The sequence below is a fragment of the Branchiostoma floridae genome, chromosome 2 (genome assembly GCF_000003815.2).
Source record: "Branchiostoma floridae strain S238N-H82 chromosome 2, Bfl_VNyyK, whole genome shotgun sequence".
In the NCBI taxonomy this organism is placed as follows: Eukaryota; Metazoa; Chordata; class Leptocardii; order Amphioxiformes; family Branchiostomatidae; genus Branchiostoma; species Branchiostoma floridae.
Genome location: NC_049980.1, coordinates 11,115,447 through 11,132,813, shown reverse-complemented (window position 1 = coordinate 11,132,813; position 17,367 = coordinate 11,115,447). Strand labels below are relative to the sequence as shown.

The following is a 17,367-nucleotide window of genomic DNA, read 5'->3' as shown; positions in this document are numbered from 1 at the left end:
TTCCGTATGCCGCAATCGCATGTGGATTGGCATGTCGTTTGTACTCGGTTGGGAAATGATGCACGTTATTTTATTTTTGCCGTAGCTGTTTTTATTTTGGATGTAATAATTTCAGTTTTCACCCCTACGCCGTCCGGTATAGTGGTTCAGGTCTTCCTTATGATAGTGCCTTAAGCCTTGTAGTAATTTGATACCGTCAAGCAGATGTTGTCCTTGTCGGAAATTGACAACAACTGTGCTACCTCCTACCCGGGAAAAGTAGGCATTTGATTGACGGGTAAAGCCGGTTCTCAATGTGCCAGGAAGGTAACTACGTTCCAGAACAGCTGTTGGAGATGAACTAAGCGATAAGGTTTTGTCAACAACTCGGGAATAAGCAGATACTAACGTAAGCACACAATTTTAACCCACTGAACCCACTCTCAGGTGTCTACACCCTATGTAGACGCAGACTTAGCGATAAGGGGCCAGAATCTGTACAAGGACAGAGGCGGTTATTTTTTTTCTTTGTTATAACACCGTTTTAAATCAACTATATGGTGAGAAACAGAAATGTCAAAGTTGCTTTAAACTTTTGTGTTATTTTTTTATGACGCCCCCCTCCCCCAGAACCTCAGCACGACGATACAGTACAACCTCGCCTGGGTGGACCCGAGGCTTGGCGGCCTGGCGGCCTCGTGGTTCCCCATCCCCGCCGACCTGGCCTGGACTCCGCCGATATCTTTCGGCAGGAACGTTCGGCGGACTTCTGTCGTGGACCAGGGAAGCAAGTCGGACAGCGGGATTTCCATGTGGCTCCACCGCAGCGGGATAATGCTTTACAGTATAACGTAACAATCATGTCCTCTATTCTTACATCATATAAAGCTGGTTCAGTGTTGCAAAAGAAAACCTGATATCGGGCTGTAATCTTCGATGGCCTTCACAATGGAGGCGTTACATTCTTTGTCGTTTCATCCCTACTCATAAGTTACGTTAGTTTCTTCTCCGTATAGTATATGTGATCTTTTTTTTCCAATTTATGTTGTTGCAGGCGCACTTTGAAACTTACATGCAGTGTTCAACTGTGGCGGTATCCCTTCGACTCGCAAGTGTGTAGTGTGAAACTGCACGGATGTAAGTACAGATTCCTACAGCATTCGTTGTCTTTTCTTCTTGTAATTGCAGGAGTCCTTACATACAGAATTTTTATCAGCATTAATTTCGCGCGTTTCAATTGGCGTGAGTGCCGCTATCCAGAGCTTCCTAAACCTAACAGTGGCTGACAGTATATGCGCACAGAAATATCGTTGGCCAGATTCCACGATACCCTTGAGGTTGCACGTTGTCATTGTCTTTCCGGTAAACCGTGTTTTTTTCTGTTTAATCAATAGATAATGGTGTCATGTTCAACGTACTCACATCTAATACAAGTCTTCAGGCTCCCATCACTACAGACGCTACCGCTGTGAGGTCACAGTACATGCTAAAAGCGGTGGAAATCAGGCTAGAGAGGAGCTCTTTCCTGAATGAAAGGCCAAGTATGTCTCCTAGAGGGGTAGGGGGATAGATGCATGGATGAGATATGGCGGATTTCTATATCCACCCAGTTCATTCCCCTGTCCTTGGTTCTGAATTGTTTTTCCCTGTCCCTGGCGCTGACTGTGTTTCCCTGTCCCTGGTGCTGACTGTGCTTCCCTGTCCTTGGTGCTGAATGTGTTTCCCTGTCCCTGGTGCTGAGTGTGTTTCCATGTCACTGGTGCTGAGTGTGTTTCTATGTCCCTTGTGCTGACAGTGTTTCCTTGTCCCCGGTGCTGAATGTGTTTCCCTGTCCCTGGTGCTGAATGTGATTCCCTGTCCCTGGTGCTGATCGTGTTTCCCTGTCCCTGGTGAAGACTGTGCTTCCCTGTCCTTGGTGCTGACTGTGTTTCCATGTCCCTGGTTCTGATAGTGTTTCCCTGTCCTTGGTGCTGACTGTGTTTCCCTGTCCCTGGTTCTGATAGTGTTTCCCTGTCCTTGGTGCTGATTGTGTTTCCTTGGTGCTGACTTTGTTTCTCTGTCCCTGGTGCTGACTGTTCTTTCCCTGTCCTTGGTTCTGATAGTGTTTCCCTGTCCTTGGTGCTGATTGTGTTTCCTTGTCCTTGGTGCTGACTGTGTTTCTCTGTCCCTGGTGCTGAATGTGTTTCCTTGTCCCTGGTGCTGACTGTGTTTTTCTGTTTCTGACTGTGTCCCCCTTTTCCTGGTGCTTTGTTAACTTGTCCCTGGCCCTGACTATATTTCCCTGTCTCTGGCCCAAGCCGTGTTTTTCCTGTCCCTAGTGCTGACTGACCTTTGTGCTGACTGTGTTTCACTGTCCGGCACAGAGGAAGAATATGGTTTTCTATGTTGCATACTGGTGATCAAATCTCAGTTTCTTTATATGTTTATACATGGTAGATACATGGAATTCACAATGTTATCTTATTGCGCCCTTTTTCTTGCAGGCTGTGAGTACTTCAGCCAGAAGTGTGACCATGACGTTGAACATTGTCTAAATGTTGCCTCCTGTCGCGATGACCAAGTTTGCCAGCAGTGTAAAAGCAGCGTGGGACGATGTTCACACAGAGTTAACAGCTGCGACGATCAAAACGGTTGGTTTCGTTCTCTATCAAAGTCAGAGCCGTCGCTAGTCCCTACTTGATTAATAACACAAATGGTTGATCTCACTTTAATGAGGACATAAAGACATAACATGAATCCAAAGTGCAAAACTGAGGCAATATGTTTCCTCCAGATTCGAATGATTACACAACACTGGAAGTGCGCATCCATCTGAAACGCCGCCTTCTGTCCTACTTCTTCACAACGTTCATCCCGTGCACTGTGGTAGTCATCTCATCATTCTTACAAACATGGCTGCCGCTCGTCCCATCAGCCATTGCGGGCCGATTCGTGTTGGGCATCTTTGCCGTTCTGGTGATGATATCCGGACACAACATGAGACATCTCATTCTGAGGGTAACTAAAGCTACCAGTTTAATGATATTATTTATCTAAAGCAAGCTGGCATTAGGGTTTAGACATTAATTAGTGCATGAACAGTAATGATTCATGGTTTCATGTCTTGCATTTCCTGTCTTTTCAGGTGTCAGAGGCTCGTGCAATCGACATCTGGATTATGGCGTGTATTCTGTTCGTCACACTGGCCCTTCTGCAGACAGTGGTTCTGCACTTTGTCTACGACAGGCTTAAGAGAAAGGTACATTCATTCTATCACATCTTCCGTCCTCTAATTGATTTCTACAAATTGAGACATATGATTAGGGACGTCCCTAGGATAGAACGTTAAATGTATTTTGATGAGAGCCACACCTCAGCAACACGTTAAAGAACATACAACACTTATCAAAATAGTAGGGGTCCTTTCTTTGATCAAAACCATCCCGGTCTAAATAGGTAGGGGAAAATTCTGAGGAGCCTTTGAAACCCCTGTTTCTCTTACGTGTATTGGGTTAGTCTTCATGCTTAGTGAGCAATTGAGCTGGTCTCATGATGTTTCTATCCTAGGAAGAAGAGATACTGCTACAGTCCTATTCATGTAACCAGTAACGTTGTAACACTTTTAAGTTACCTCCGGGTCCAGTGAAATAAAGTAAACATATTGTGATAGACACAATGATTTAAATTGGCTTACACAATTATTGTCAGGAAAAGAAGGCGTCGTTGGAGCGCACGCCATCTTTCCACATTCCTCGGCCACATCTGAACCGTCCCCTGAGCTCCTGGTGGTATCGTCTGCCCAACAAGCAATGGATGACCATGTACAACCCGTACATACCATCTTCATCTGGAGCTGTGGGGGTGGACATGTCTGCTTACGAGGTATGAAAAAAAGACTCACGCTTACGTCACCCTTGTTGCATGCAGGTTTACTTCTCATGAATGGAAATTGTCCCTAGTTTACCTTTATCCGCGGGATAACCTATATCCGTTGTAGTTAAAAACGGTATTTAGGGACATCAATTCGACAGACGGTTGTTTTTAAATTGCAGTTTTGTTGTTGAATATTAAAATTTGAACCCACCATCCGCCGACTTGATGTCCTTGAATACCCTGTTTTTTTTAATAAAGTGGATATAGGCTACTCGCGGATAAAGATGAACTAGCATTAGATACGGGGACGTTTTGCGATATCTTCTTTCCGCATCTTATTTATTTGCATTGGTTAGAACCATGGTGCATTGAAAGGTTTGAAAAAAAATCTTGTTTCCTATACTTGGGGACTATATGGTGTTAACGATCATTTTTATCGAAAAATCGTGTTGCTTGATTGTACATAAATGAACCTTAATACTGCATGTATGCGTTACCATTCATACTCTTACGATGCAGGTACAAAGAGTAGAATATGATGGCATGGTTTTCTTTCCTCCAGGAGAAGACAACAAAGAGCAAAGTCAAACCACTGGTCAACATTCCGCGAGCCAAGTTCAGGCAGCCAAGCCTTGCATCATGGGAGCAGCTGCCGAGTAATCAGTGGAAGGTTCAGCTGAACTACGGGTCCAGAGCAAACACCGGGGAGCTCTATGAGAAGGACAGACTGCCACGATCCGAGGAGATGACAAGGAAGATAGATCGAGCCTCAAGAATCGCATTCCCCTGTGCCTTCTTGGTGTTCAACCTTTGGTTTTGGCTCTTCTATCTGCTATTCTAATGCCTTTTGATGATAACGCTCCTTGGAGCAGTGGTTAAAGGATGATAATAGGCGACTGGAAGTGTACTCCAAGACTGACATAGTTTGATGTTCTAAGGCTGTAAAACAATCCATGTACTTTCCAAATGAGCCAACTACTTGGGATCGGGAGATGCTTACATGTGATTCCTGTATCATACTTTATCATATTTACTTATGTTGTGTTTAGTATATGTAACATATCACATCATACAGATATATCATATTAAATGAAAGAGAATATAATAATATTTTAAAATGTTGTAGGGTGTATTTAACAAAATGCCATGTAACGTTATAGACAAATGACATTGACATGTCATATTGACATGATAACTTCCATCTTCATGTGATGACAAATAGAGATAAGAATCTTTACATTAAGGAGATAACTAATATACACACAAAGAGGCGCACTGTTTTATTTTTTTCGTAGCCACAAATTACATGTACTCGGTGATATACAGAAAAATATTAATAAACTATACAGTACAGTTTACCACGCGTGCCCTTGTGATGTTTTGACTTGACTGGTTCTTCTTCGCGATTACACGCAATGTGACATCTACACAATGAAATAAGAAAAAGCATCAGGCATGCTGGAAATAATGGTGTATTGTATGAAACATATAATTTAGCTAAGTGCTCGCCTACATGTATGTACGTACGTCAGTGCCTGTCCTTGTTGATGTTCTTTGTCTCTTAAACTAATGAGTAATGTAATGGGCTTGCGCCTATAGACCTTGGTGCATTACGTCAAATATTACAGAATGTGCAATATTCACAACAATGTGACCACCAACAGTGAGATTAATAATAAACGTAAGCGAAGTAATTTTCACACAAGAGCCCTTTCCGCCTGGTTTCTTCGGTATCAGCCACACCCATGATCGTTGTTACCGTACCAGCAAATATCCACAATGTGTCCTTATTTGCTGTGTGACACACCGGATACGAAGAATATTTTCAATGTAATGCAGTTTTAGCTCTGAGCGTAGGATTAACAATGACTAAAGTAGGCTTTCTGCCGAGGCAATGGATCATGCTGGCAGTTTTGGGGAGCTTCCTCGGCTATGGATTCCCTACATGCGAAGGTAGGTGTGAATACCATTCATCGTGAACACGCTACAATTGTGTACAGGGGACGTATAGGGAGGGGATTAGTAGGTTGTATGGGGGAGAGAGAGAGATATATACAGTTTAAGCAGCCAGCATCTCCGTAACGTTAAGTACTTAGAACCCGGTCACACTCGTCGCACGATCGTTGTACGATAGCATACTGTATGCATTCTTGAAACAGTTGTAAAGGTCCACTTCAAGTTTCAGCCGTCATTTTACATGACGTTATACAGCAATGGCGGTCTTAATCTTATATTGTTTCTGTCACAACTTGCCTTGATATCAAAATCGCACGACGGCCTACGACGAATGTGACCACGCTATAATCAAAACAAACTAGACAGAAGTAGGATTGGGACATGGGATTTCAGATCGGTCGATAACTTTTTAATAACGGAAATTTGCCATCCTTGAATCCGTTTTCGGAGAACATTTGATGCAACCTAGCCCGTTACCCCAATATAGCTTTACGTGCAATATTGATATGAAGCATATTTATTCATCTCAAAAGGCATTTGTGGTGAAAAATAAGCCAACAAATGGACGGCAGGCCGGATTATCCGTATATTTATTCGCGTGGAATTAACAGTACTATGTTCTTTTACCTACACGCCACAACAACGACATTCATCTCATTTTCTTTCAAAGCTGAAATTACTTTTCTTCTTACACATTTTGTCGTGTACGAAATCGTGTAGAAAACTTATAGGTTGTCTGTTTATTCCTTCAAGGATGCCTATACACGAAAGGCAAAGAGTTCGTCTTGTCATTTCTGGAGAGCTTTGAAAACGCTAATAACCAGCCGCAGCTGTACATCACGAGTACGTCTGACACCTCGGTGACCATAGAGGCCCCGGCGGATGGATACACCACAACAGTAGACGTGTCAGCAGACGAGGTAAAAACCGTTACGTTCGTGAATAGTTTCATCAGGTTGGCCCATTACTGAGTAAACTGTAAAGATACTATTTTCACACAACCACAGCTTTATTATCACCGACGTTTCGGTGACCGTCTGTCGCCTCTATGAGGGCAATTCTAACCAGGTTCACATTGTACCGCAGCAATAAGCATAGCCTATTAATGATATATGATATGATATGATATGATATGATATACTTGAATACACATACAAGTCAGAACCCCTTCCTAATAGACGGCGATCACTGAATGACAAAAACTGGATTTGTGAAACCTTTGATTTTATCATTTGAACATGGCGCACAGTGTGAAAATGTTATTCAAGAGAAAAGAAAACATCCTAAACTTTACACAACGTTTTTGTCTATGTAAAAGTGACGCCTCGTAATTCGTTGAATAACATGACAATATTTCCATGACAGAAATAACGGCACAATCCTATAAACAGCGATATCGATGTCATTTCGTAATGCTCCAAAGTCCGATACAAAATGTAACAGGAAAGGGCATATAACTTTACCAACACAGAAGGTGACAGTCACGTTGCCCCGGAGCTCGGTGGAGATGAGCGGCAGCCAATCAGACAACAAAGCTGTGTACGTCACTTCCGACCAGGACATCAACCTTTTGGCTGTTTCCGGTGAAGGGCTCATCACAGGAGCCTATAGGGTTTTGCCGATTTCATTTCTTGGGAGCGAATATTTCATTCCCGGGTACAGCGCCTCTGGGCAACTCTCAGGTAATGCTTGAAAGAGCATGATTTAAATCGATCACTTCTACATGCACCTGTAACGTTGGTATCTTTGATAGAACCAACTGCACTATATCCTACAAAAAAGATGAGCATGTATGATAAAAGTTGACAGTCAGGGTGTTAGCTATGCCAATGTTCTAGTCAGAATGACCCGAATTACTGTGAGACCGATTTGTTTTTGTTAGATGAACCAAATGTCCAAGTAACGTTACAGTGAAAACTATATTAGAGTACTTCTTTTTGATGCCCCGGCAAGCGTTCCATTGCTCTTCACGCCAAATCGTAGCCGAATCAAGAAGGGCAAATATTGAGGCTTATTTGTAGTAAATAAAGTGTGTAAACAGTACTAATTGCATTAGTACGATATTTCACGGGAGTTAATTGGTAAAGCACATTATAAAGGGATTAATTGTTCACCAAATGAACAATTGGGAGTTTCCGTCTTCTTTGTCTGACTCAATCGCTGTGTACATCAAGAACTAACTACAGTTCCCTTTCAGTCGGGTTTCCTTTTGCTAAATACTGTTCCTCACACGAATGACAGAATTTGGAGTGATCAGCGCCTACCCCGACACCACGGTCACGATCACACCCACTCATGACGTCACGTTTGACGGAGCGGCCTACCCCGCCGGGACAGCTTTTGACGTCGAACTGGGGGAATATGAGGGGCTACAGGTCCAGTCAGCGGGGGACTTAACCGGTGTGTCTCGTTAGATATTCTGTTTTCAGGTCGCATGTGGACAAGCAAATACCCTGCCACATCAGTAGTATAAAAATGCCAGTACTTTCACGCAGGCAGCATTTCCGTAACAAGACAGCCGCATTTTTAGGACTATCCCCCAAATTTCCTCAGTTTGCTATCGATAAAAGATCGCATGACATATTTGACCGGACCCTTACTTAGCGATTCAAAAGTCAAATCTCTTTCAGTTCAGATGGTTTTGTTCTTGCTTTGGTTATCTGCAAAAATAATTCTCATTATAAAGATAGTAGTTTTGTCAACATTCCCACCCCAGTCAAAGGATTCTCTGCTACATAGATATGGTCTTCGCGCGTACACTGGGAAGTTAGCTACATGTATTGATTGATGATATACATTCTCCTTAGGATCCCACATCTCCTCGAGCGCGCCGGTGGCAGTGGTCAGTGGTAGCCTGAGAAGTGACCAGGTCCTGCCTCTGGACGGATGGGGGACGGAGTACCTGGCCGTACCGGACCTGGTTCAAGGTCGGGGCTCTGCCGGCCTTTTCCGGGTCATTGCTGCCAATGACGACACCGAGGTATGTATTGCCATACTAAGTCGCGTAGAACACAAATAAGTGATTATGTGTTTTACCTGTACCTTGGAGTAGCTTTAAGAACACTTGGTAACGTCTACTGCCAAGGTTGCTATAGCTAGGTAATAACAGCTCCGTGAAGGGAGTTGTAACATTCATTTGAAGCGTACTCACTATTATTGTCACACAGAAAGAAAATCAACCGACCGAAGAGCCTGCGAGCTCTAAATGACATTTTCTGCAGTAATGCACCCGATGTTTTGTCGGCAATTGCGCGATTCTACGACAGTTCAGTCGATGTGTCCGAGCAAGGGCAATATGGTGGGTACATTTTGCTAGATGACCTCGAACTTTCATGGAATGTAGATGTGTCTACTTTTCTAGGTTACCGTCCGAGGTGAAACGACGACTCTACAACCAGGGGAGTATTTCGACGTCGACGTCCCCGCGAACGAGTTCAGGAAGATAAAATCCAACGCTCCGGTCATGGTGGTACAGATAAGGTGATGACCGTTAGTCATTCATAACTTGTATCGAATGCGTTCTCAAGTAAAACATTTGAACATGTACCTTTACAATTATTTGATAGTCAATGGAATATGGTAGTAAATTATGGAAGACAATGACACTAAGGGTATGGCGATGCAACAATGTGTGATAGTGTTGGGACGAAAGTTCTTTTCTTTCTTTAAATGTGCATTTTTAGTGTCAAATAGCAATTACTGAAGCAACTGGAGACAATGACGAAAGGTAGTAAATTCTACCTGAAATGTCAGACCGTTTCCAAAACCATATCCAGTTGCTTACGTGATTGCTGTTCGGCGTATCTTATTACCTGGATGTCTATCCTTCACCGACGTTATTCAATGCATTTTTTATTCCTCTTTCTTTGCAATTATTGGCACATGTTCACTCATAAACATACTAGGAGTTTCCCCAATCAGAATGTAATAGTCAAACTACAATCCTGCTATGTTTATCTCAGTGCGAGTGATTCTGATCCGTACATGACCACTGTTCCCGCTGTGGAGAATTACCACAACACGTACACCTTCACAACAGTAGACCTGCAGGGACCCGGCACACATGTCCGCAAGCTCTGCATCGTGTCACAGGTGAGCAGATTTTCATACTATAGACTGCAAAACTTAGCTAAGATCTTTATTTCTGTGAATTTGTGCAACGTCAATCCTTAGAATCTGACTCATCAATAGTTAAATTGTACTTAGTAATATGCATCGTGAAATCATGCCATACATGCAGATTGGGATCCAAAAGCCCATAAACCATTTCCCATGTTTTTGATTTTTCATAGCTCATGTTTTTGATTTTTTTACAACTACATTTATTGTCAATAGAATCAGGCATTGTTGTGGGTCATACAATCAAGGATCCAATGTTAATTAATCATAACTGAAACAACAACAAAAAGCATGAAAGTAAACAAAAAAGATGGAAATTTTACGATTAAATGTTTTGGTGGAGATAATTCTGAAACGTGACTGTAAATTCCAACACCAAATATTGACTACGCCAGATTAACGACTGTCCAATTCCAGTCTTTGCAGAGAAAAAAGCAACACAAAGATAAAACAATTTAACTTCTAATACCATATATTTCTCAGGTAACATCTGGGTTTGAGTTGGATGATTCCCCTTTGGACCCTTCCATCGTTTGGACGCCGATTCTGCAGAGCGGCTACTCAACCGGCTGTACTGACATTACTGAAGACAGCCATACACTCATTCACACTGATCCAACAGCTGTGTATGGTCAGCGTCTCACTACTGTGCATTTCTATCCATTGTGTTACGAAACAAAACTCTGTCACAGAACATCCAATATCATCCTCGTGCACTGTGTACTTGTCGCTGCGTATTTCTTTAGACAAGACCTTTGTTTGAAGCAATAGCACACTAACTCATTTTTAAAAGGCTCACTGTAAGCTCACTGTTTATTTTAAACTGTTTAGGCTCGCTGTAAAAGTTTTTATAATTTCCTATATTGTAAATTAAGGATACGTCGATGTAGGTTAGACATCCAGGTAATAAGATACGCCAAAAATAGTTACTCAAGCAACTGGATATTCTATCCGAAACGTCTGACCGTTTCAAATCCATATCCAGTTGCTTGAGTAACTATTTTTGGCGTAAATTAAGGATACATATAAGATTGCCTTTAAGGCTGTCTGTTCATTAATTGATTTATTGATGTAGGCTAGTTAATCGATATCGGCTGATTTTTATTCTATACCTTTATCATACTCAAATGGATAATGAATAATGTCACAATTTACTTGTCAGAATTAAGATAAACAAGAGTAATAATTAGATGCTTTTTTTTTACCGATCATTGCCGCCTTTCCTGTGGTTTGTGTATCATTGAGGTCCATTATCACGTTCTGCAGATATTGTCGTCAGCGGCTCCTCTGACCAAGAGACTTACGGCTTCCATGGAGGTCAATTGAAACGTAAGTCTGGCTACTTTGACTGAGATACGAGACAAATTAGATGATCAAGACTAAAGACGAACTAATCACATACTGTTTATTTTTACATGTCTCGGTCCCGAATAGCCATTTATGTCTCTATGAACACCATGAACGTTGAGATGACACAATTATAAGTTGCATGATGTGTTGTAATAAGATAGGTAGGGCAAGCCTTTGTTGTCTTGTTCCATCCCCATATTATATTGTTCCAGGTTTCATTGTTTTAAAAATTACCACTTCCCCCGAGCGGATTGTTCACTGAGGTTTGACCAGCCTATTTACGTTTAGGGGACTACTTTTGAATTTAAAAAACATTGTACACATCATGTACTTGTATAATTGAATGGTGCTGTTGAAAACTTTTCCCGATAGCTTGTCCCCCGGATCCACCACCCCCCAGGGACTGCGCAGACTGGTTCGCGAAGGGGTCCCGAGATGACGGCATCTACACGGTGGACGACCCGCCGTTTAACGTCTGGTGCGATATGGACCCGTTTGGATGCGGTGGGACCGTCATTCAACGCCGCACATCCGGCTCTTTGGACTTCGAGAGGGAGTGGAGTGACTACGAGAACGGCTTCGGGGACTTAGATGGAGAGATGTGGCTGGGGCTGAAGAACATCAGTGTCATCTCCTCCAGAAGGAATCACATGCTCCACATCCTTCTGGAAGACTGGGACGGTGTGACGGCTCACGCCAGCTACTCCGTGTTCTCTGTTGGAACAGAGGACACCAACTACGAGTTGACGGTACATTTTCATACACATTCTCTGAGCATTCCGGTCGCTTTTGCTATGATTTTGATTTCAGTGTCAGCTTAAAATTTCGACATCTTTGTCCTACATGAAATGTCCAGTTTCTAACACCTCTTTCCTCTGGAGGCTGCGACCACTTTGATGACAGATCGCTCAACGAATTTCTTACATAAAGAACGGTTTCTTTTATGTTTTGAGTGTTTTGTCATACTTTTAAATCTTGCATCAGGTTAACCAAAATCCAAATTTGGTCGCTCAGCGATCGTGTAGTGGAAAGGGGCCTGAACATATAGCTAATATTTAGGTTTAGATGTTTTCCTCAAACTTTCTCGCATTATATCAACTCTTAAGCAATGTTCTTGTCTTTTTGCCCACAGATTGACGCATACGCCGGTAACGCTGGAGATAGCATGGGCCCGGTGGGACGCTATGACTCCAGTGGAAAGATGTTCACTACTACAGACCGCAAAAACGACGACAACGGCGTCTTCAACTGTGCGGAGGCGTACAGCGGGGGCGGATGGTGGTATCCCCCAGGTGAGATTTCTTTTTATTGTCTTATCCAAGGATTCTTCAAGATGTTAAGGTTATTTTTCTTGTGATGAGGTAAATGAAAAAAAAAAACTTCAAAATGGAGTAGGGACTTTCCTGAGCAGTCTTTGAAAAGCGTTTGTCTCACTGAAGCTGCGGCATGTTGGTGGCGTTCGAGTGAATTTCACAGAGCCCTCAGCGAATTTCATCGACGAAAATGAATCTTTTTTAGCTTTGTGTGTTTTGTTGTCTTCTTATTCATCAGTTCAGTTCAGTTCTTATTCATAGTTGTACATAAACCAGGTCCTTGCTAGGACGGCGCAACGCCGCCAACGTGCCACAGCTTCAGTGAGATACCTGGTTAACCATGGCTTTTCCTACTGATCAGTTAGCACTCTCAGTGAGCCTATCTTGTCTCAATCATGATTTTTTGTACTTAGAAAAACGAAGAGATGCTGTCCCGGACCAATTTCATGTAACCCGTAACCTTGAAGTGACCTTCGGGTTTTATTACGTCGTAACCATAGTGTGAAAAATGATATACAGATCTACCACTCACCATTAGATACGGCGATTTTGTGATCACTGATTGTAATTATGGAGCTCTGAACTTGATGACGTTTGTTACTGCAGGATGTGGATATGCCTACCTGAACGGGAAGTACCTGCGTGACTGCAATCCCCACTGTGACCCGTCGCAGGGCGTGGTGTGGCAGACGTGGAGGGGCGCGGGCTATTCTCTGCGGAGGACTCTCATGGTCATCAGACCCCAAGGTTGGCACTGCATACTTCATACTTCATTCTCTCTCACAGAGCCTCTCGCGGGGCCTATACAATGTATCTTGGGAGCTCCGGAGGCTCTATCGGGCTGAGGTTTCCACTTTTGTGGGTGTGGCCTCTAACCAACTGTATGTCAATCACAAATTCAACTTTATGTAAAGAAAAACATAGGAGATAACGTTACCCATAGAGGATCGTTGATGGTCAGCGGCCACCTCAAGTGGAAATAATCTCAGCCCGGTTTAGCAGAGCTTTCCCAAGGTGCTTTTATATATTGTATAGGCCGCGGCCGAGCGCAGGGGAATGTATACCTTATATGTGTAAATATCACAGCAATTACGGATGAACATTGCTACTGGAAAACACATCAGATATCACTTCTCTTATGACTTACTCTTTCGTTCCCCTCAACGACCAATCCACTTCCAGCCGACGACTGCCTCCCACCGAGTGGGCCTATGGATTGCGCCGACCTGTTCGCGTCCGGGGAACGACAAGATGGCGTCTATTCCGTGGGATATCCTCCGTTCGAAGTCTACTGTCGCATGACAACTTTGAACTGTGGTTCCACCATCTTACAACGACGACAGGACGGGTCGGTGGACTTTGGGAGGCCTTGGAGTGACTACCAGGCAGGATTTGGTGACCCAAGCGGAGAGGTGTGGATGGGTTTGGAGAAAGCACATCGCCTGACGTCAACGTCGGACTACGAGTTGATCATTGAGCTCGAGGATTGGGACGGAAACGTGGCTGAGGCGACCTACCGGACGTTCAACGTTGGAGACATTACTTCGTTCTATGCGTTGGAGGTACAATACGGATGTTCTTGTCTATTTCACTCAGTTGCCAAAACACGATCAATGCCTCCCCTTCCCCAGAAACCTAAAATTCTAATAGAATTTGTAAATGGTCTACCAAAATAACAAGCGAAATAAGACTTCCAATTTTGCTGACATCTTTTGACACCATTACTACCTTGTACTCTAGATCTGCCACTCTATACTATTTACATAACTGCAGAAACATCTGCAGACACGCTCCAAGACAGACAGACAGACAAACGCACAGGCCGGAAACAATACTTCTGTCTCTGTTTTGCGGAGGTAACTGATACCGAAGACGTGATTTACTAAGCAGCATTGAATTAAGTGGATAGAAAGATGATTAATGACGAAAACAAGAAAGCCATTTCAATTTTCTTTTACATTTTTGCCAATCAACATCTTCAGATAGGAGATTTTGCGGGTGACGCAGGAGACAGTTTGGCACCAGACGGACGGTACAACGCCAACGGCCAACAATTCTCAACCTTCGACGTGAAGAATGACGACAATGAAGACTTCAACTGTGCGTCAACGTACAGTGAAGGCGGATGGTGGTATCCACCAGGTAAGACATATCTTGTAGAGGATGTCATCTTCATCCTCCTCTTTTTCCCCTGCCACTCTTGTTGCTCTTCCTCCTCTAGCCTACGTTGCAATCTTCGAACGGGGCTGTTTTTTTATTGACTTATTTGGTTCACGATTTTTAACGTTGCTCAGCTAGGTTCTCTTATGCCGGGAACAGGAGTTTGCCGAGGAAGGGAGTTTACGGTGGAAAGAATTTTCGCCCCATTTGGAGACTGCAACAGAGGCTACTCCTCCTCCTTCTTTCGCATTAAAGGTGATTGCTATAGATGGTGTTGACATAGATGATGACATGGAGTAACATAAATGTGTACTTCATTCTCCTCAGGTTGCGGCTACGCGTTCCTAAACGGGAAGTACCTGACGGACTGTAACCCTTACTGTGACCCGTCTCAAGGGGTTGTCTGGCACACCTGGAAGGGGTCTGGTTATTCACTCAAGAGATCTACAATGATGATGAGGCCAGTCAACTTTGACAGTGAGTATAGGAAGTTTTTATCAGGCACAAAGAATTCATACGTCAAACCGAAAGACATAATGAAGTTGATATATTACTTACGCGCGCTTTGTGTTTGAGAAATAAACCAAACATGTGGAGAAGGCAGATGAGTTGACAGAGTTGGTTTCGAAAATATTCAACCATCCCCTTACAATGCATTAAAGAGAAAGAGAAAGGTTTCCTAGACTGTTTCCCTCACTTTTCAGTTACAGTCTTCTCCTTGTAACGTTAGAAGAGTAACGTCTTCCCCCAAGCGTGCCCAAGCGCGTTTTTAAGTCCATTACTGTTGATCACATCCGTCATCATTATATTCGGGTTGATGTCCGTCTGCTCTCACCAACAGAAATAGTCTTCCTCAGTAACAGTCTGCCTTCCAACAGTCTAATATGCACAAAGGGCACAATCAACATCATCATCATCATCGCCATCATCATAAATCTAAAATGAAATGAAAATATTGTTACAGATACACCTTGCATCCCAACTACGACTGAAGAGCCCCCGTCCACACTCGCATCAGTAGCAGCTACTTCAGACGATCCTGGGAATGCTTTAGCTGCAGGAGACGGCATATGGGATAAATACCTAGCTGTAAGTGTTATAATTGAAGACCATTTGGTGGTGTGATTGAACATTTTCATAAATGATAATACAAATGTATTTACTTAAAGTAACTATCAATGGATTAACTTTCGTCTGACGACATACGCTGTAAAGTGCAAAATATGTTGTCCATCACAATTTGAGATTGTCTCAGTTCCAGTACTTTAACTTTTGCAGGTTTGGTTTTCAGGTGCTTTTGGAAACAACCTCCAAAAATTGGGCATCTAACCAAGCCTAACACTACTATAAATAAGTCTTCGCCAAAAAATGGCAACTGGGTATATCTACTCTTTAATTTCACCGTGACAAAAAGTAAAAAGATAGTTTCCTTGACGCTGCGTATTCCATTACCAAAGGGCGAGTATAACCCGGACGAGCCTGAGAGTGGGGGTAACGCCAGCTGGACAGAATGGCAGCTCTGGAAGACAGGCGAGCCGCTACCGCCAAGATATGACAAGAGTCAGAGACCAACAAGTGGGGGTAGGAGACAATCTTTGCACTTTGACATTTATCTAAGCTATCTTTTACTAGAATGCTTTATAGCCATATTGGCCTACTTCAACCATTGTTAGTCGGACCGCCACAGCTTTATTTTCAACACCTGTCCAGTAATAGTAAAATTTGTAGAATTCATTACCACGTATAAGTCTCTGCCAAAAGAAAAGTGTGTAATAGAAGGTAGATTACAACAAGGAGTATCTCTTTAACCTCCTCGATTTTAGGTAATGTCGTCGTGCGTAGTCCGAACATCAGTGGTGGACATTGACTTAGTAATCTTGAAAGGCGTAAATGTCCAAATTAATGTGTTATGGTCACCTATAACGTATAAAGTACGTCATGAATGTGCATGGATCAGCAAGTAAAAAACAACAACTGCAATGTCGTTTTAGAAAGCAACACGGACAGATGGTCGGAGGTCTCTTCGACTGTGTACGTCCGTCGTCTCGGCTGGCTTGATGATGAACATGTGGTAAGTATATATGTGACGTCATGTTACGATACAAATGCTATTCTTATTTGGTACTCCACATTTGACTGTTTTACATCATTTCTATTACATCATTTCTGTTTCAACAATTCTCATTTACAAACAATGGCATACCTTTTTAACTTCTCCCTTACAACTGTACATTGAACTGTATAACCTGTCAGTATGTCTGACTCAGTTCGAAAGCATGTTTTAGGCTTGTGAGTAATGAGTGTTGGACCCACAGTAAACGAGAAAACAATTACAGATATGGCCGTTTTTTTCAGTATACGTGTGTCTGTTTTTCTACAGAATATATCTACGACTCTAGAGTACGTACTGGCCTGGATAGATCCTCGACTAAAGGGCTTGACCACCTCCTGGGTTCCCGTTCCCCCGGACCTACTCTGGACACCGCCACTGAGCTTCGGGAGGAACATCAGAAGGACATCTGTCGTGGACAGGGGGAGTACATCGGACACGGGGATATCCCTGTGGCTGCACAAGAGTGGGCTGACTGTCTTTAGAATGATGTGAGTACGAAACTTATCCTAAATGAAGGTCACCAGC

At 43.0% G+C, this 17,367-nt stretch overlaps 4 protein-coding genes across 5 annotated transcripts in view; all 4 read left to right on the top strand.

The window, feature by feature from the left end:
• LOC118404885 (glycine receptor subunit alpha-3-like) overlaps positions 1–5,319 on the top strand; it is a 48,206-nt gene extending 42,887 nt beyond the window's left edge. For both annotated transcript variants that reach the window (XM_035804276.1, XM_035804269.1), the window contains 8 exons: positions 610–830; positions 1,034–1,116; positions 1,374–1,520; positions 2,463–2,609; positions 2,753–2,976; positions 3,104–3,217; positions 3,667–3,840; positions 4,394–5,319. In XM_035804276.1, the coding sequence (XP_035660169.1) occupies positions 610–830; positions 1,034–1,116; positions 1,374–1,520; positions 2,463–2,609; positions 2,753–2,976; positions 3,104–3,217; positions 3,667–3,840; positions 4,394–4,672 (1,389 nt within the window). In that variant the 3' untranslated portion in view covers positions 4,673–5,319. The remainder of the gene's footprint in view (positions 1–609; positions 831–1,033; positions 1,117–1,373; positions 1,521–2,462; positions 2,610–2,752; positions 2,977–3,103; positions 3,218–3,666; positions 3,841–4,393) is intronic.
• Positions 5,320–5,465: 146 nt separating this feature from the next.
• On the top strand, positions 5,466–8,427 carry LOC118410629. Its single transcript, XM_035812411.1, has 4 exons — positions 5,466–5,784; positions 6,541–6,707; positions 7,259–7,469; positions 8,029–8,427. Exons 1-4 carry the CDS (start codon positions 5,697–5,699, stop codon positions 8,199–8,201), a joined length of 639 nt encoding a protein of 212 aa, XP_035668304.1. The 5' UTR covers positions 5,466–5,696; the 3' UTR covers positions 8,202–8,427.
• A 1,326-nt stretch (positions 8,428–9,753) lies between these two features.
• LOC118403710 (fibrinogen C domain-containing protein 1-B-like) lies at positions 9,754–13,414 on the top strand. The gene is made up of 6 exons (XM_035802486.1): positions 9,754–9,879; positions 10,390–10,537; positions 11,173–11,235; positions 11,629–12,005; positions 12,389–12,548; positions 13,176–13,414. The coding sequence occupies exons 1-6, from the start codon at positions 9,772–9,774 to the stop codon at positions 13,412–13,414; spliced, it is 1,095 nt and encodes a 364-aa protein (XP_035658379.1). The 5' UTR covers positions 9,754–9,771.
• Positions 13,415–13,664: 250 nt separating this feature from the next.
• Positions 13,665–17,324, top strand: LOC118403700 (fibrinogen-like protein 1). The gene is made up of 6 exons (XM_035802478.1): positions 13,665–14,131; positions 14,552–14,711; positions 15,057–15,206; positions 15,694–15,818; positions 16,187–16,310; positions 17,110–17,324. The coding sequence occupies exons 1-6, from the start codon at positions 13,781–13,783 to the stop codon at positions 17,322–17,324; spliced, it is 1,125 nt and encodes a 374-aa protein (XP_035658371.1). The 5' UTR covers positions 13,665–13,780.
• The last annotated feature ends 43 nt before the right edge of the window (positions 17,325–17,367 follow it).